Raw genomic sequence first — 20,675 nt, 5'->3', positions numbered from 1 at the left:
CAGCGACATGCGGATCAATGTAGGATCCCTTCACAACATCGCATCCATCATACGACTTCTCGCTTTGCATTTACCCCAATTTCCCCTTCTTTTGTTTAGATTTTTGATCCAAAATATAAAACAAATATACTTTACCTAATTTCGAGTTTCTTGTTAAAACTATGGGCAGAGGTGACTCCAAAAGAACAATTCACTGAGGGGCGCAGCCCCGAAGTGAATAGTTCTTTTTGAGGCACCGAGACTCTCAAGGCAAAGTATATTTGTATAATACCTATAATCACGTGAATCTCGTTCAACTAATCACCAGAGGATAAATTTTTTATCCAAAATATAATATGCATTATATCGAAACGTATACGCTCATCGGTCGTCTCCAGTCGAGATTCTTCGGCTGGGTGTGTACTTACATGAACACGAGTGATAGAGCTGTTCACAATTCGTTACTAGGATACTCGAATATACCCGAGCTGGCCAATATTCCTACTCCATAGCGTCCCAACGCTACCGGGCTTTTTAGTACATCTCACCTGTGTACGGAAAGGGGTCGGATAGTCTATGGACGCGATTGCAGCTTCGTTCTTTTCCCCGGTGAACTTGGAGTAGATCTGATGCGTGGCTTCGGTCATCTGCTGGTGGTGGGCAGACTTCCGGAAGCTCTGCACAAGCTCCTCTAAGTCTTCCCCCTTTTCTGCTACTCCCGCCCCTACATCACCGTCTGTGGAAAAAAGGAACCTTGTTTTTCCTTCATATCTGTCATATTTACACATTGATCAACCGCGTCAACACTTCATTTTTTGAGTAATCCGGAGGTCTCGAATCCCGATGGAATCATATATACATATATATATATATATATATATATATATATATATTTATTTATTCGCTCTCGTTTTCATTCATATCATGTATCTGTAATGTTGCCTTATTTGTTACATGTATATATATATATATATATATATATATATATATATATAAGAAGAAAGAGTCTCAAGTACGCCATGGATCCAACGATTACAAAAAAAATTCTATTACAAAATTTTCGGTCTGCCTCAGACCTTCGTCAGTGCACTGACGAAGGTCTGAGGCAGACCGAAAATTTTGTAATAAAAATTTTTTGTAATCGTTGGATCCATGGCGTACTTGAGACTCTTTCTTCTAATAATTACAACATTCGAAGTCCAACACGTGGAAAATTCCAAGATGTATATATATATATATATATATATATATATATATATATATGTATATTACACACACGCAGGCACCTTTTGAATTCACTGATCAACAGGACCTATGAATAAACATAAAAAGGATTTTCCGGTATGCATAATATAATAGTGCTTGATAATGGAACATATAATCCAGTGTGAACTGCATAGTGGGCATAGCTTCTGTCTAACAACATTACCTCGGCAGCAACCGCCCGCAATGTTCAAATGTAGGCCTATAACAAATTAATGGCATGAGTGACGCAATCATAATATTTTACATATTAACGGTGTGTCGACTGCCCTGAGTTACCAGTTTCACACTTACTAGTTATCGTCTTTAATGGTACCGCACTTTTACAGCAATGAAGTAAATACTGGCCAAAAAACAAAACACTGTCCTATTCAGAGAGAAACAATTTTTTTTTTTTTTTTTTTTGGGGGGGGGAGGACTTGATGTGGAAGATTATTTCACCCTTTTCAACAAAATTTAGCTTAAGCAATCAAATAACATACATAATCAAAAACCATTCATCTAGAATCCTATCTTAAAATGGGGTGACCGAAAAACAACATCCATTTCGAAAACTTGTTACACACGCACATACACACACAAACTTCTCATAAATCTGCTTCCCAATTTCTCTTCCGTAGATTTGTAAATAAGTCAACAGAAGAGAACTTTGAGAAACTGAACAGATCAGGTCACAAGTACGTCTATTCGAATCTCGGTGTGAAGGATGTAAGAACGGAACCTAATCGGATTTTGTTGTCATTTCAATACGTACTTGTTTCATTCTGCGAGAATCTCGTAGACGAATGATCACCAGTGATGACGTCAAGGAAGAAGTCCGGCGGATTGTTATGCTTTTCACAGTCAAATCCTGGCGAAACCGATTAAGAATGACGAAGTTACTGGGATAAAGCAATAAAGTTCTCGAAAAGTGCAGTCGACTTCTCGTAGAGGGAATTATTACATTTAAAGACCAATCATGCTTTGCGATATACCCAGGTTCCTGATATACTCATATAACAAGGAGATGAGAGCCGACTTTCAAATGGCTGCAACTAGACTCTGGTACCAAGGTTTTGGGGGTCTAGAAGCGATAAGCATCGATAAAGCATTACATACAGTACCTTTGGGATTGTATTTTTTTCTCTCTTTTTGCTCACGTCCACGGCAGTAACGAAACTTTAAGTCGTGGCATGAAATGAATGTATTTACATGTAATGATTTTAATTATTTAAATGCACCTACTATTAAATTTTATGTTGACAGTATAGCGACATACCAATGGAGGAGAAGTACTGGAGCGCCTCCTGCGCTGGGCCATGGTATATAGTCTGGCCTCGACCCAGTAGATGCATCTTGTCGAAGAGCCTGAAGATAGAATATCTCGGCTGATGTATGGAGAAGATGATGGTACGCCCACCGAGAGACAATCTAATAATGGATACAGATGAAAGGGTCGCGGAACGTTTTGCAGTGCGTATGTGGGTGCGTGCATGTGTGTGTGTGTGTGTGCCTGTGTTTGTGTATGTCTATATAATGTGGGAAGGGTAGGGTAACCCGTTAAGGGTAAGGGTTAGGGTTTTTTTTCACCTTTTTGCTCTTGATTGGTTCGGTCAATGGTCAATGCCCCCCCCCCCTTCTTCGGTGCGAAGAACGTCTGGGTGGAACCATCGGGTCATTTGTGTGTGTGTGTGTGTGTGTGTGTGTTTCACGAAATTGTTCCTTTTTTGAAAAAGCCAAAAGTGTGTACGTGTGTGTGGGGTTGGGTAGGGGTGAGGGTGAATGGTCCTGAGATATAATGAAAATGATGGGTCATTTTCGTCTTGACTGTTCAAACAAGGATTCCTTCTGCAAAATTTGATAATGGTTGTTTTTACTTTGTATTACATTTCCCTTTATGTTGAAACTAATCAGGGTTACTACAAGTAAGGATAAGCAGAATCAAGTATCTTGAATGTTTTTATACTGAGTTCTTGGAATACAATTTCCCGACTGTGCTGAATCAGCTTAACTCATTTGCCCAATTTAAAGTGGATGCGGTGGACTTTTTTGTTTAACATAATCGTAAAGAAACATTACTTGGCCAGAAGATGCATGACAGCGTTGGCAGTGCTAGCATCCAGTCCCGTAGTAGGTTCGTCCAGGAAGAGCACGGCGGGTTTGATGATGAGTTCCATCCCAACATTGGTCCTCTTCCTCTCTCCTCCTGACACCCCGCGGATGAACTCGGTACCGACCTGCCACCAAATAATACGAGTAATCATAGAGAAATCAGGAAGGTGAAATATCTCTTCGTTCACCAGTTATAGTCAAGCAGTAGCCTAGATGCTGAAGATTATTTAGAAGAGGAGAGGAAATTCACAGAAACAACATAAAGTATGACGACCTATTAAGTGCATTCCGGTAAGCCAACCCATTTTAACACAGTTGTGAGAGCAGGCCAGTAATTTCACGTGACATAAATATCAGGGGTTTGTACACTCGAACTCTTATTATGAATGATCATGAAGGACGTTTGCCTTTCAGTAAGGTACTTTATCCACATCGCTGCTCTCCACCTAGGAGTATAAATGCTTACCCGGTAGGATTATAATGTTTATGTTTGTTGATCAGCGTGTGCCCGCCTGTAAAAGGCGACTGGCTAGAATGCTCCCAGGGAGTGGAGAGTGAATACTGTCAGTGCTGGTTGGAAAAAAATGTATCCAGAGATCGGGGTTAAAGGATAGTATGTGTGCGCTTTGAGCACTCTACACATAGTCAAGGCGCAGGGACCCAGAAAAAATGACTTCGTTCAACCCACCCCGCAGAAAAGGTTTGACTGCATGGGGTGGTCGGTTGGACCCTCTGGAACACCCCTAGGTAGTATGTGACTCCAAGTTGTGGTATCAATAAAATTTTACAGGCCACTTAAGTTGCGACAAGACCTTATTCTTCGAGAAAGAGTCTGCGCACGCTAAGACTACTACACGTACCACTAGCTCTGCTACATGCGCCAATACTAGTGGTAAGTGTAGTAGTCTTAACGCATACAGACTTTTTAGGTCACAAACGAGGGTTTTTGCCTGCAAACTAGGAACATTTCACGCCAATCTGGGGTCGGTGTAGTGTAGTTTCTAGACGTTTTTATTTCGTGTTTATTTCTCCGAGTTGAAGTAAGCAGAGTGAGAGCGCATACCCAGTGATTGCGACGCCACAACCGTTTTTGTCGCAATCACTGGGTATGCACCCTCATTTGGCTCAGCGCAATACAGCGGGTTTCTGCACAATACACAAGCTGCAACTCAGAGAAATAAAGACGAAACAAAAGCGGCTAGAAATTAAGACTAGGGTCAGTAATGCTTGTCGCTATTGGGGCACTGAAAGTGACAAACTTATCACAGTTCTTGCACTTATTTCATGAAAAATTCATCAAAATTGCATAAAACTATATTATGTACACGTTGCTAGAGATGTCAGCAAAACAGTGGGATTCATTGTAAGTTATAATATTGTGCGTGGTAACCATGGTAACCGGATGCCTACAGGTGATTGGTAACCCCCCCCAAAAAAAAAAAATATATATATAATGTACATTATATATATCTGGACTTTAGGTAGATTTGTTTCTTTTGCTTTCGTGCACATCACCCATTGTAGACCTACCTCAACACTGTTAAATTAGCCTGGATAAAAGGGAAAAGACGCCCAAGAGTTTTCCCTCATTGTCTCCGTAGCATTAATTCATTACTGCACGTTTTGATACAAATTTACATATCATGATTTTTTTCATTTTATTCTGCATATATATATATATATATATATATACATATATATATATATATATATATACAAAAGCTAAGGAACACAAAAATACGTTATTTCTTTGGTGGATAATCCAGCGCACGTGTGTATTCCTTCTTTACAAAGAAATTTATCTGCATTCTTGAATAAATTTCCTTTACGGACATGAACAATTATTGCTTTCCTCTGCTCTCTTCCAGGATTGTTTTGCATAACATTAGAATATAATTGGCTTTGCTCTCTGTATTCACCTATATTTTTAAGGGAAATTTGTGTCCATACATTACTAAAAGCTATACATTTGCCTATGTACTTTGAAGTCAAATTTGTGTTGAAAGTACGACGGATGCAACTTTTTCATGTATTTTACTATTCGAAAATGATATCTTTCTTTCAATGGCCGTTTATTATGCCTTTGTTTACAAATATTGCTGTAACTTGAGAATGCTTCAGTATATTCTTCACATAAGTTGTACACAAAATATGCAAAAGGAAGGACATGCTCATTCAGCTTTTTGAAATTATGGGCTTTAGTTTTTGAGTTATTGACAGCTGAATCATGATTGGATAATACTAGTTGCCTTGGCAGCAGAAGAATTTTTTGTTTTTACAATAGTCAATAAAAAGTTTTTAAAAATTGCATCGATAAAAAAAGATAATCAAAGTTTGCAGCAGTAGGAGGCATTTTGGGGGTTACCAATCACCTGTAGGCATCCGGTTACAATGGTAACCATGTACAATATTATAACTTACATTGAATCCTACTGTATTGCCGACATCTCTAGCAACGTGTACATATAAAGTTTTATGCAGGTTTGATGAATTCTTCATGAAATAAATGCAAAAACTGTGATAAGTTTGGTATTTTCAGTGCCCCAATAGCGACAAGCGTTACCGACCCTTATAGTCTTTATTTCTAGTCGTTTTTATTTCGTCTTTATTTCTCTGAGTTGCAACTTGTGTATTGGGCAGAAGCCCGCTGTATTGCGCTAAGCCGGGTGAGGGCACATACCCAGTGATTGCGATTCGGGCGTCGCAATCACTGGGTATGCGCTCTCACTCTGCTTACTTCAACTCGGAGAAATAAAGACGAAATAAAAACGTCTAGAAACTACACTATACCGACCCCCAGCTTGGTGTGAACAAGTTAGTTTGCAGGCAAAACCCTTGTTTGTCGAAGAAAGAGTATGCGTGTGCTAAGACTACTACACGCACCACTGCACTGGCGCACGTAGCAGTGCTAGTGGTGAGTGTAATAGTCTTGACGTGCGCAGACCCCTTTGCGTTTGTTCCAACAAATAATGATGAAAAATGGCCAGTAAAATTCTACTGACACCACAATTTGGAACCACATACTACCTGGGGATGTTCATGGAGGTCCCATCTACCACCCTGTCTGGTCAAACCTTTTCTGCAGGGTGGGTTGAACGAACTCCTTAATTAAGCCTCCTACAGGAATTAGCGCCTTGACTAACAGTGGATTTAGCGCATTATAAGTTTATATTATTATTATCATTATTATTACTGTTTCAAGTTCATATCAGCAAAGCAAATGTTGGAGGTGTCGGGAGGGGAAGTCACTCTTCACGAAGTTTTTAAAGCCTGTTAGCCTTAGATGTAATTATTTATTATCATTATTATTCATGGTTTATCAAAATCGTGACTCGCAGCAATGAGATTGCTGAATTGCTCACAATTGTACATAAAAGACATGATGCCTGATATAATTATAACAAAACTGTGCTATACCTGTACTGCAAATATAATCATAAAAATAATTCTTTATACATACAGAGTAAAATGCATAAAAGCATATATAAAAAGGGGGCGCTCTTCAGGCATTGTTGGGGAGAATGTGATTTTCTCTTCTCTTACTTTGAAGCAAAATTTCACCGTGTGATATAGTGATTAACTCCCCAGGATTCTTGCAATGGACTTTTAATGCGGTAAGGATTATTTTGTCAACAATGGACCCTCTAAAAGAAACTCATCAGTTGGAAAACACTCCTAACAAATCGTCCCCGTCCGCTAAGAAGCCGAAAACGTCTAACAGTAGTCCCACCGCTTGCAGTAGCCGTATTGAAACAAACAACGTAACTGAAATCCAAGGTCAGTGCGAAAGCAACATGGCTGCGCCCTTGCACGGAGCCGGACCCACCGGCAATACACGACGATCTCTAGACTTATCTTCAGAAGCACCTCCTATGTGGTTTGTCACATTTTTCAAAGACTTTGAATCAAGGTTTGACTCACGCATTGAAGCTTTGCTAGATAAAAATTTAAAGCTCAAAGACATTTCACTGAAAGTATCTGGTCATGAGGAAAAGATGAATAACATTGAGTTTGAAATGGGCGCCCTGAAAGATTCAGTCAAACAGTTAGAGAAGGAGAAAGAGATTCTCGTAAACAAGCTTGATGACCTTGAGAATAGGGGACGAAGAAAGCATCTCGTACTCTTTGGTATTGCAGAATCTTCAAACCCAACAACGGAAGACTGTATGAAAACTGTCACTCAATTCCTGTAGTATGCTGATGTTCCAGACACAGACCTCTCAAAGATAGAAAGATGCCACCGAACGCCCACACACCAACCTGTGGGCAAAGATGGGGCTCGTTCCAAGCAACCAAGAAGAATCCATGTTGCGTTTTCGACATTTGTAATTAAGGAACGGGTCAGGAAAGCATGTATCAAGAAGCTAAAGGAAACCAGCTCTATGTGCCATGATCTCAAGGTCTTTGTGGCAGAGGACTTGTCGCAAAGGGTTCTCCAGTTACGCAGGAAGAAACAGGAAAAATTCAAGTGCCTGAAAGACGAAGGCAAAAGGCCGTTTTTCGCTTATCCTGATAAGATTCGATACAGGGATCAAATCCCCGGGAAAGTTGTTTCAGTGGACTAACTCCAGGCACACTACGGCATTTCAAGATTTCAAGAAAACCTTCAAAGCATCAGCTAATGAGAGAAAGAAATTATTAAATAGAAATACTGAATATTTAGACAATGGAGTGTACTTTGAGGTTTTATAGTAAGTTTATTACCATACAGCTGAAAGAAAAGCAATTACTTGAATGTACTATTTTGGGTTCAATGCTATTTATTCTATTATATTGTTTATTACTAAGTTAGCAATTTAAATTTCAACATGGTGAGTGATCTGGTTAAAAGGGAAAAAATAAGATGTTTGAACCTTAGAGATTCATTATATTTAAACTTAAGTTATAACTTTGTTATGGTCCAGTTAGTTTTTATATCTCTGGGTTTGCTATGATGCTCACTTTGATGATGTTCCGTTTTATTCTGATAAGGGGATGTATACACACAGGTATATATATATATATATATATATATTTTAATATCACTCATTTTTTTTTCTTTTTTTGGGGGGTCTCATTACAGTAGCTCACTGTGGGGAGTTGAGGGTCGTCTGTTTTTGGGTGGTACTATTATTTATACAGATGACATGCCCTAGAGTTATTTATGTCGGTCTAATTCATCAGGATGATGCTGTAGCACTGTGACATTGCATCGCATGTATGGTAGTGTGCCTTTTTGTTTTGGCTCTGTATAATTTTTTTTTTTTGTATGTGTCAAAAGAGGCATACAATAGTATTTTATAGCCACGCGGTGGGTTTTTTTTTTGTGCTCAAAGTTACTCTTGTTGTTGTTTGCACTTTCAGACCAGGACTGAGGTTGATATGAAGCCACTGGTCACCCTATCGTGGTGCAATTGCACCCCACTATTCTGCCCTACTTTGGCAAAAGGAAGCAAGTGACAAAAGTGACATTTCTCGTAAAAGAGCAAAATGTGTCTGTCATTTACACCGACGCCAATGGACTATCATGATGTCTTATCTAACATATATCTTGGTAGGATGAGTGTTTCTGCATAAAATTTGGCCTGGAAGAAGAGCTCATTATGTGAATTATGAAAACATCAATAACTCAAATTCGGATGATATTTCACTTGCTTCCTTTTGCCAAAGTAGGGCAGTATTGTTTTTGATCAATCTAGCTTTTTTTTTTTTATTTTTTTATATATACTGACTTTTTTCCAATTATGTTTAAATTCAAGGCAGCGACCAGTGTTTTTTTTTGTTTCTTCTCATTTTGTACAAATAATATTTGATATTTTATATCAAGCAGCTCTATTCCTAAATCTAGTTTCAGTTTCATTGTACATGTATGTTATCTCAAGGCTACACCATCTTCTGCAATGCAGATACTTCAAGTGTTTGGTAAATGCAACTAGTGATATCATACAACACTGTATTATATCATGATTATCCATGGCACTAAAACTAAGTATATCTAATTGTCGAGGTATTCAAGATTTTGTAAAAAGAAGATAGATTTTTCACTATTTAAGATCAATTGACAGTGATATTATTTTCCTTCAAGAGACACATTCCTCTGTTGAAGATGAAAAATTTTGGAAGCAGCAATGGGGGAACATGCATGGTTTTCGAGCCATACTTCCAATAGTCGTGGTGTTGCTATTTTGATTCGCAATCATGTTTCACCAGTAACTCACTCTTCATATTCCGATCCAAATGGGAGATTTTTGATTAATATTGTCAGTATTAATGGTTTATCTCTTTTACTTGTTAATATATATATGGACCTAACAATGATGACCCTGAATTTTTTCTTGATATCTTTGCTAAAGTAGAACAATTCAATTATACATCATTAATATGTGCTGGTGACTTTAATGCTGTGTTGGGCCCTCAAGATTACCGAGGAGCTAAACAGAGACATTCAAATATAAAAGTTAGTGAAATTATTCAAATTTTGATAGTAGAATACAATTTGTGTGATATCTGGCGATATTTTCATCCAAATTTAAAACAATATACCAGGCATCAAATTAACCCAAGGGTTTTATCACGATTAAATCTTATTCTTGTTTCAGATAACTTTGTTAATAACTGTTGAAGTGCTTGCAACGGCATAAAATAATGTCTTGTACATGTATGATTGTGTGCCTGTGAGCGTCTGTATGTTTGTGTGTGTGTGCGCGTGTGCGTGCGTGTGTGTATGCGTGGGTTATGTGTGTATGTGTGTGTGTGTGTGAGAGTGTTGTGTTAATGTATGCATAAAATTGCTGTCATAAGAGCTGAGAGAGTAAACTCAATAACGACACAAAGGATTGACATCTAAGCCATAAAATTGTATCAGTGAAAATATATGAGTTCCCCGGGATAACAGTCCCTTTACAAATAATACAAAATCATTTGTTACTTTTGAAACTGTATTGAGTAAGCTATAATATTATGAAAAAGATCTTGACTGGTATGGAGTAAAAGATAAATTCAACTTGAAATATATTGTCACAACAAATAATCACTGTAAAATATCTAATTGCACGTTTACAAATAACATTCATATTAAAAGAAAAACAACATCATCAATAGGTTAAATCATGTGGTGTAGGTGTGCTTGGAAACAGTAAAAACAAAATGTAAACTGGGAAAGACGTAATTCAAACTGCTATACCTTGCCTGGTTTATAGCTTCACACACCGTTATCATTGAGCAGCCTTATGTTGCATGGAAGAGCGCTTTTCCTGTATCGTTCTGTTTTACAACAGACTTCTGAGTAAGCGTGACCTTTACGTATAAAGATCGAGAAGTTATGGCGGTTCGTGTAGGAGGGATCCAATGGTGGAAGGGTGACTGTGGTCAAATCTCTATCCAATTTGAGAGCCAGCTTTTCTCGCCTACTATCTAGAGTTGGGAGACGCAGAGTTTCCAGCGCATGTCTGTAATTGCCATACAGCGGCCCAAGCACGAGGCGGCAAGCCCTTGTGGAGCCGAGAAATGTGCAAACGCCGGGAAATGTGCAAACGCCGGGAATTGTGCAAACGTCTCGCCGGGAAATGTGCAAACGCCGGGAAATGTGCAAACGTCTTGCCAGGAAATGTGCAAACGCCGGGAAATGTGCAAACGTCTCGCCGGGAAATGTGCAAATTTCATCAACGGGAAATGTGCAAACATGACGCCGGGAAATGTGCAAAAGTTCAATTTTGCCGGGAAATGTGCAAAACGTCGCCGGGAAATGTGCAAATCATTTACTTTAGCGATATTGTGTATAAAGATAGTAGATAAACGCCATATCAAAACTGCCCATGAACTTCCACCATTTAGATATTCTTAATGAAATCCTCGACAGATTTTCAACAAAATTGGCAGGTAGCACGATTATGGCAATGGGATCTCAATTTGTTTATATAGTAGCCACCCCCCCCCCCGAAAAAGGGGAGGGGGGCTCAATTAAGTCCCAGAACTACGGTATTATCGAAATTCTTCTTGTATTATATAACCAAATAAGAATGAGCTAGGATGGTTCTTTAACCCTAAAGGGACTGGGATTTTTGGCTATGCTCAGACGGTGGGGGGGGGGGGGGATGGATTCCGCCCCCCGAGATCTCGGCCATTGATGGTGCGATAGCGATGAAATTTCGCATGCGTGAGACCCACGTCATAATCTACAAGATTGTGTCATAAGATTTTGTGAAACAATCAATTTCTAATTTTGATTCATTAATTATGCAAATTAAGCTCAAGATGATATTTTAGCGTAATTAAAAGCATTGAGAGTCTATTGATCTGTAAATCTGTTTTTGCATATTCAACAATTGTGCATCACAAACACTTCCAAAACTCATTTCAATTCTTATGTATTTCATTGTTTTCAGAATTCCTTATGTATTTCTTTGTTTTTAAACTTTTGTTTTTTCTTTGTTTTTTCATTGGAAATTGTCACTGACCACTCTTCTACCGTAATTAGCACAAAATTAATAAATGAAAGTAATTAATTGTAAAAATAATCAGGTTTTTATGACTTTCATGACAGAACATTGTTCTCCATAGGAAATGTACACAAAATCACAAAATTGTGCCCGTTTTGGGGCGACTTTCCGTTACAAAAATGGGCGTGGCTTCGCAAAAGTATGGGCGGACGTTGCAAATTTGGTCTCAAAAGTTGCGCGAGACTTGAACGAAGAAAGTCAAGAATCCTCGCGACGAGGCCTTCTCGCGTTACAGATTTATAGCGCGAAACGTCGACGGGGGGGGGGGGGGGGCGGATTCCGCTCTCCGGCCCTTTTAGGGTTAAAGATATTGATGAAAGGAGTTCACGTTTAATGGCAGATCCAGGGATGCAGGGCACGGGGCCATAACGTCTGTTGAGCATGAGAAGGGCGTTAAGTTGTCTTGAACACTACGGGTTTTGTGACAACTTAACGCCCTTATCATTCTCAACAGACGATTGTGGGGAGGAGTCTTCAAATTGAAGCCTCAGAGTCCCTGAACTAGTGCTATGAAGACATTAATGACTGAAATTGCATGTTTGATTATAACGGATCCAGGGGTGTTCGGATCGCGGGGGAGGGGGTGAGAGGAGGAGAGGGATTTTCTACATTGTCAGTATCTTCTTGAAAAGTCTAGGACAGATTTTCACGAAACTTGTCAGATAGCCTCATTACGGTGATATGATCTTTATGAATTGAAATTAGCCCCCAATCCTCCCCCACCCCCACCCCCGGCCGAAAAGGGGGGGGGGGGTTGAAGCCTCAGAGTCCCTAAACTCGGATTTTTTAAAAATCTTTTTCTGTCGAACAAAAAAAAAAAGAAAGAAATTTCATGTTTGATTATGGCAGATCCAGGGGTGCCCTGATTGGGGGTGGGGGGAGTGATGGAGAGGAGGGGGATTGTCCACACTTACTGCATCTTCTTGATCAATAAGTCCCAAGAAGGATTTTCACCAAACTTAAATGGCAGATACCATCTTTACGGTGATATGGTCTTATAGGGTAAAATGAGCTCCATCCCCTCCCACCGCCAAGGGGGGGGGGGGGGGGAGGAGGAGTTGAAGTTTCAGGTCCCTAAACTCTGGAACCTATAATCTTCTTCTGTTGAACCGAAGAATATGGAACTACGTTATATGAAGACACTACAGTTACTAAAATTTCAGGTTTGATTATGACGGGTCCAGGAGTGCGCTGATAAGGGGTGTGAGAGGGATTTTCCACATTTTCTGCATAGTCTTTATGACGGATTTTTACCAAACTTGGCAGATAGTATGGTGATTCGATCTTAATTTTTTAAATTGAATCCCCCTCCCCCCCCCCCCGCCGATGAGGAGGGGGGGGGGTTGAACCCTCTGAGTCCCCATTCTCTTGATTTTTGTTTACTTCTGTCGAACCAAAAAAGTTAGTGCTGTAAAGACATTAACGACCGAAATCTCATGTTTGATTATGGCGGGTCTAGGCGTGCTCTGATCGAGGGTAGGTGAGGGTGAGGGGGAGGGGGTGCTGTTCGTTATTCCGAAGGTTCGCTATTCCGAAGGTACGTTATTCCAAAGGGTCGTTAACCCGAAATACGCAAAGTCCCTATACATAGAGGTTCGTTAATCCGAAAATAGAAAAAGGGTTCGTTAATCCGAAAATTTGTGGCGTTATTCCGAAGGTTCGTTATTCCGAAGACTGGTTAATCCGTAAATGAAATTCGGAACAATGAACCTTCGGAATAACGAATCTTAGGAATAAGGAGCCTTCGGAATAACGAACCTTCGGAATAACGAGCTGTAACCAGGGGAAGGAGGGGGGTTTTCCAAATTTTCTCCATCTTCTTGAAAAATCTATGACGAATTTTCACCAAACTTGGCCATAGCATCTTTATGTTGATAGTACTGTAAATACAGTCAATGCATGATGTAGGCTCAAGTTTACAATGACAGATGAAGGGATGCCCAAAAAGGTGAGTGGGTAGGAAGGAGGCTTAATTCTCACATTTTTTGTCTTTTTCCTGAAAACTCAAGACGCATCCCTCGGATAATAAAATTATATATCAGCTTAAAAAAAAACCTTCTATACAAAAATGATGGAGTTAATAGAGTGCTGGTGCCTGTTATGGTAAGTTAATTCATGAATATTAATGTTAAGTGCGGCGGAGGCGGATTTGTCACATATTCAGCTTCTTCTTGAAACCCTTATATAATAGATATTTGCCAAGCTTGAAACGTAGCGTAGCGTATTTATCTGGTGATATGACCCCAATTTGTCTAAATGAGCACTGCCCCAACTCTAAAGTGGGAGGAGATGGAGTCCCCCCCCCACCTCATATCCGTCCCTTGAACTTGAAAGGGACCAACACAAGGGGGTTGGGGTCGTTCGGGTGGAATTCAGAATTTTATTGAAAACCCTATACATATGAAAAAAACGGAATACATACTTTTTTCTATACAACCATGAGTAATAGAACACAATCTTATCACATTTTTAGAAGATAGATCTATACTTTGATGAAATTTCACTTCTGCTTACTAAATGACGTGGGGGCTACCCTGGTCTTATCCCTAGATTTGGGGAAAGGGAACAACTTGGACTTGTTACCCCATCGAACAAAGTGGGATTCTATTACCCTAGAGATGCTACCTCCCACCTTCGGTGGAAATCCGTCAAAGATTTCTCAAGAGGATGCAGAATATGTGAAAATCCCCCTCCTCCCCCTCACCCCCCCGATAAAGACACCCCTCGATCCGCCACATAGAATACAAGGAAAAGTAGAAATTACGCGGTGCGTAATATATGTCCCCGCCGGAAGTAGCATTTAGTAGCAAAATATACAATATAGGTAAAAAATCAAGGTCAAAGGTCAAAGAAGTCAAAGGTCAAAATTCTGTGCAGAAGTTTTGAAGCCCTCACCTAGTGCCATCACATAAAGCAAACAGAATCGAAATCGGGTTAGAAATGGCGAAGGAGAAGCATTTTGTAGCCAATGTACAATATAGGTCAAAAATCAAGGTCAGAGGTCAAAGAAGTCAAAGGTCAAAATTCTATGTAGAAGTTTTGAAGCCCTCACCTAGTGCCATCACATAAAGCAAACGGAAGTGAAATTGGGTTAGAAATGGCGAAGGAGTAGCATTTTGTAGCAAAATGTACAATACAGGTCAAAAATCAAGGTCACAGGTCAAAGAAGTCAAAGGTCAAAATTCTGTGTGAGAAGTTTTGAAGCCCTCACCTAGTGCCATCACATAAAGCAAACGGAATCGAAATCGGGTGAGAAATGGCGAAGGAGTAGCATTTTGTAGCAAAATTTACAATATAGGTCAAAAATCAAGGTCAAAGGTCAAAGAAGTCAAAGGTCAAAATTCTGTGTAGAAGTTTTGAAGCCCTCACCTAGTGCCATCACATAAAGCAAACGGAATCGAAATCGGGTTAGAAATGGCGAAGGAGTAGCATTTTGTAGCAAAATGTACAATACAGGTCAAAAATCAAGGTCAAAAGTCAAAGAAGTGAAAGGTCAAAATTCTGTGTAGAAGTTTTGAAGCCTCACCTAGTGCCATCACTCAAAGTAAACGGAATCGAAATCGGGTTAGAAATGGCGAAGGAGTAGCATTTTGAAGCAAAATGTACAATATAGGTCAAAGGTCAAGGTCAAAGGTCACAAGTGAAATTCTGTGTAGAAGTTTCAAAGCTCCCATGTAGTGCTATCATATAAAGCAAACAGAATCAAAATTGGCTCATAAATGACAGAGAAGTAGCAAATTGAACATTTTGATCACACACGGACGCACAGACGGACGGATGGACACACACACACGTACGGAGCCCGTTTCATAGTCCCCTGCTCGAACTCGTTCGGCGGGGACAAAAATTTCAGCCATTAATGTCCTCATAGCACTAACTAAGCTCTCTTTTCCGGTTTGACAGAAGAAGATAAAACTTGAGTTTAGGGACGCCGAGGCTTCAACCCCCCCCCCTTAAGCAGTGTGTGTGTGTGTGTCTATGGGAGGGGGGCTCATTTTCACAAATTAAGTGCATATCACCGTAAAGAGGCAATCTGGCAATTTTGGTGAAAATCTGTAGTAGATTTTTCAAGAAGATGCTGAAAATGTGGAAAATTCCTCTCTTTGCCCTCACCCCCTCGATCTGGAGACCCCTTAATCCGCGCCATAACCAAACATGAAATTTCATTCATTAACGCTGTGTCTTCAGGGACGTTGAAGCTTCAACCCCCAGCAGTCCCCCCCCCCTTCGGCGGGGGGGGGGGGGGGGAAGGGGGGCTCATTTGAACAAATTAAGATCATAATTATTACCATAATCTTGCTATCTGTCAAGTTTGGGGAAAATCCCTCATAGATATTTCAAGAAGATGCTAAAGATGTGGAATATCCCCCGCCACTCATCACCCTCCCCCCCACGATCTGGCACCCCTTGACCCGCCATAATCAAACATGAAATTTCATTCATTAATTACGTTAATGTCTTCATAGCACTAACTCAGCTCTATCTTTTTCGGTTTGACAGAAGGATATTAAGGAGATATTAAAAGTGAAGCTTTAATCCCCCCTTCGCCGGAGGCGCATTTTAACAAATCAAGATTATATTACCATGAATATGACTGTATTTCACAAGTTGGGTGAAAATCCGTCTTAGATTTTTCGAGAATGTGCTGAAAGTGTCGAAAATCCCCCTCCTCCCCCTCACCCCCGATCAGAGCACCCCTGGGTCCGCCATAACCAAACATGAAATTTTAGTCATTAATGTCTTCATAGCGCTAACTTAGCTCTTTCTTTTTCGGTTCGACAGATGAAGAAAAAAAATCAAGCGTTTATACATGGTATAGGGACTCTGAGGCTTCAACTCCTCCCCCCTCCTTAGGACTGGTGTGTGTGTGTGGGGGGGGGGGGGGCTCATTTTGACAAATTACGATCATATCACCATTAAGATTTTATCTGCCAAATCTGGTGAAAAATCGTTGTAGGGTTTGCAAGAAAATGCTGAGAATGTAATAAAAAAATAGAAAAGTCGCTATGGCGACTGATGCCTCCGCCATAATGCATGACTCTCCCAGTAGGTGTATAGTACAATGTCTTCACAATATGTGATGACAGTTTCACATAACTGGCAAAATATTGAAATGACAGGTTTGTCAGAAATATCTTGAATGTTCACTTTTCATGAACTGGGTTTGCTATAATTGTCTAAGAGTGCAGGTACACATATTTAGGGAGTTGAGAATTTTTACTTGACCTCTGACGGACCCTTTTATAAGTTTATGCATTGAGTAATTTCCAAGGTATGAAAAAAGAATGTAATTACAGTACAAAATAGTATTTTTTTTGGGGGGGGGGGGCATTGAAACCTGGCCCTTGACCCTTAACCCTTGACCTTTGACCTTCTGGCTGGAAATTTCCCGGAGAATCTCTATTAGGTAATGCACTTATATATCAAATTTTAAAACTAATAATGCAAGCATTGCATGTACTAGTATATGAAGGGAATAATAAAATTTTGAGGAGTTGACCTTGACCTTTGACCCCCTGACTATTGACCCACGACCCCTAAATTCTCTAGATAATCGCTGCCAGTCAGTACATGCGTATGCACCAAGTTCCATGAAGATACATTGAACCATTTGCGAGAAAAGTGATATTGCAACATTTTCACCTCACCTTTGACCTTTTGACCTTTGACCTTATGACATGAAACTCTCTTTGGAGAATCTATACGCAGTAGTACATGTCTACACTAAGTTTCAAGAAAATACCTTTGGGCATTACATAGATATGGGGGAAATACGCTTGTAGCAACATTTTTAGCATTTGACCTTGACCTTTTGACCTTTGATCTCTTGCCAATGTCACTAAAATCTACTCAACTAATTGTCCCATCATACGTCATCACTGGACCAAGTTTGGTGAAAGCTGCTTCATTCAGTTTTGAGTTATCACGTAAACAGATAAATTTTAGGATTTGACCTTGATCTTTGACCTTTGACCTCTGTCCGATTTCACTAGAATACTTATCAAGTAATTACCCCATTATACAGCATCCTCCGACAAAGTTTGGTGAAATTTGCTCGATCCAGTCTTGAGTTATCGCGTAAACGGATACAATTTCATGATTTGACCTTGACCTTTGACCTCTGACCTTAAGCTGATTTCACCCAAAATCTTATTAAATAATTGCTCCATCATACTTTATACTTGAACCAAGTTTGGTAAAATTCCAGTCAATATTACTCAAGTTATCGCGTAAACGAAAGCGGACGGACGTACGTACGGACGGATGGACAACCCGAAAATATAATGCCTCCGGCACCATTGTCTTCATGGCGGAGGCATAAAAAGACAGATGGTCGCTAAGACAGGTTAGTAGACGGCGAGTTGTCACAATTTTGGGGTGTTCTTAAAATTTTCTGTAGATTTTGATTTTTTGTGCTATTTCCCCTATTTTGGGGGTGCTGAACACGAATCCACTTGTTGCCATTTTTCTAACTGACGTCTTCACCCGTTGCCATGGCAACGAATTATTATCGTTAAAAGAACGTGTATTCTTTATTAAACATCATAAAAACATGCAGTAAACACCGAAATAAGTCAATGTAAACATCTCTTTACTCAAATTAAAAATCACAATTCTTATAACGCCATGGTTACCTCATAGCAAAGATGGTTGCCATGGTAACAACTATTTCAAAGAAAGTAGTGATACTTTCATGAAAAAGCAAGAAAATGTGACAAGATCGGGTGGAATATTGATTACTAACTACTATTATGACTATCACCTCTTTCCCATTATGTTCATTTCACTTCCTTTTCGTTGCTATAGCAACAACATGACAAAAGCTGCCTTTTAAAGAAAAAAATAGGTATTTCAATTAACAGGAAAGTAAGAATGAAATAAATCGGTAGATAATACATTTTTGTAAGTCTCGTAGAGTTTAATAGATTTGTTGTGTTCTTTCCCTTATTTTGGGAGTGCCGCTACACGAATCCACCTGTTGCCATATTTCTAATTGACATCTTTAGCCGTTGCCATGGCAACAAATTATTCTCTTTAAAAGAACATGTATTCCTCATTAAACATTTTAAAAACTAACTGTAATTTCCAACAGATGTAAATATGAACATATTTCTTTGATTAAATTAAAAATCATAATTTCCGAATATCACAGCTACCTCATAGTGATGACGGTTGCCATGGTAACACCTATTTCTAAAAGAAAATAATGATTTTTTTTTTTATCAGAAAGCATGAAATCATGAAAAGATTGATTGAAAAAGTTATTTCATTACCAGTTGGGGTCTAACTATGATTGTCAGTTTTTTTTTTACGATGCTCATCTCACATTATTATCGTTGTAATGGCAACAGCATGAGGAAAACTTTCTTTCATAGAAAGAAAAACTGTTTCATTAAAAAGGAAAGAAATAACAAAATAGACAAATGATCAATTTCAGAAAAGTTTAAATCTTTTGTGCTTTTTCATCTCTTTTGGGGATGCTGAACAGGAATGCACCTGTGGTCATTTTTTTTAAATGACGTCTTCAGCCGTTGCCATGGCAACAAATTATTTTCTTTAAAAGAACATGTGTTCTTCTTTAATCATTATGAAAACATGCTGTTAACACCAAAATGTGTCAAGATAAACATGTCTCTTTAATTTAGTAAAACGTCACAATTTTTCAATTCCATGGTTACCTCATAGCAATGACAGTTGTCATGGTAACAACAATTCATTATGAAAAACATAAAAAATGACAAGATTGAGTAACATATTTATAACAAATTATTGTCAGTTCTTTTTTTTTTATGCCTCCGCCACGAAGTGGTGCCGGAGGCATTATGTTTTCGGGTTGTCCGTCCGTCCGTACGTCCGTATGTCCGTCCGCTTTAGTTTACGCGATAACTTGAGTAATATCGACTGGAATTTTACCAAACTTGGTCCAAGTATAAAGTTCGATGAGGCAATTACTTGATTAGATTTTGGGTGAAATCGGCAAAAGGTCAAAGGTCAAGGTGAAATCATGAAATTGTATCTGTTTACGCGATAACTCAAGACTGGATCAAGCAAATTTCACCAAACTTTGTCCGAGGATGATGCATGATGGGGCAATTAGTTGAGTAGATTTTAGTGACATTGGCAAGAGGTCAAAGGTCAAAAGGTCAAGGTCAAATGCCAAAAATGTTGCTATTTCCCCATATCCATGCAATGCCCGAAGGTATTTTCTTGAAACTTAGTGTAGACATGTACTACTGCATAAAGATTCTCCAGAGAGAGTTTCATGTCATAAGGTCAAAGGTCAAAAGGTCAAAGATTAGGTGAAAATGTTTACAATTTCACTTTTCTCGCAAATGGTTCAATGTATCTTCATGGAACTTGGTGCATACGCATGTACTGACTGGCAGGGATTATCTAGGGAATTTAGGGGTCATGGGTCAGTAGTCAGGGGGTCAAAGGTCAAGGTCAACTCGTCAAAATTTTACTATTTCCCTCACTTACTAGCAATGCAATGCTTGTATTATTATTTTTAAAACTTTATATACATGTATTACGTAATGGAGATTCTCTTGGGAGTTTCCTGCCAGAAGGTCAAAGGTGAAAGGTTAAGGGTCAAGGCCAGGTTTAAATACAAAAAAAAGAATCTATTTTATACTGTAATTACACTCTTTCTTCATACCTTGAAAATTACACAATGCATAAACTTATGAAAGGGGTCAGTCAGAAGTCAAGTAAAAATCCTCAATTCCCCAAATACATACATGTACCTGCACTCTTAGACTATTATATCAAAATGTTTCTACCTATTTCAAGGAAAGTGAACATTCAAGATATTTCTGACAAACCTGTCATTTCAATGCTTTGCCAGTTATGTGAAACTGTCAT

At 39.2% G+C, this 20,675-nt stretch overlaps 1 protein-coding gene and 1 pseudogene across 1 annotated transcript in view; one reads left to right on the top strand and one right to left on the bottom strand.

The window, feature by feature from the left end:
• LOC140228780 (broad substrate specificity ATP-binding cassette transporter ABCG2-like) overlaps positions 1 to 20,675 on the bottom strand; it is a 144,413-nt gene that overhangs the window by 83,305 nt on the left and 40,433 nt on the right. The window contains exons 7-10 of the mRNA XM_072309054.1: positions 3,301 to 3,458; positions 2,501 to 2,652; positions 1,997 to 2,092; positions 528 to 715 (exon numbers count right to left, since the gene is read on the bottom strand). Of these exons, the coding sequence (XP_072165155.1) occupies positions 528 to 715; positions 1,997 to 2,092; positions 2,501 to 2,652; positions 3,301 to 3,458 (594 nt within the window). The remainder of the gene's footprint in view (positions 1 to 527; positions 716 to 1,996; positions 2,093 to 2,500; positions 2,653 to 3,300; positions 3,459 to 20,675) is intronic.
• Positions 6,969 to 7,898, top strand: LOC140229201 (uncharacterized; annotated as a pseudogene).

Source organism: Diadema setosum, chromosome 5 (genome assembly GCF_964275005.1).
Source record: "Diadema setosum chromosome 5, eeDiaSeto1, whole genome shotgun sequence".
Classification (NCBI taxonomy): Eukaryota; Metazoa; Echinodermata; class Echinoidea; order Diadematoida; family Diadematidae; genus Diadema; species Diadema setosum.
Note: the sequence above shows the minus strand (reverse complement) of the source record. Positions and strands in the feature narration are given on the sequence as shown.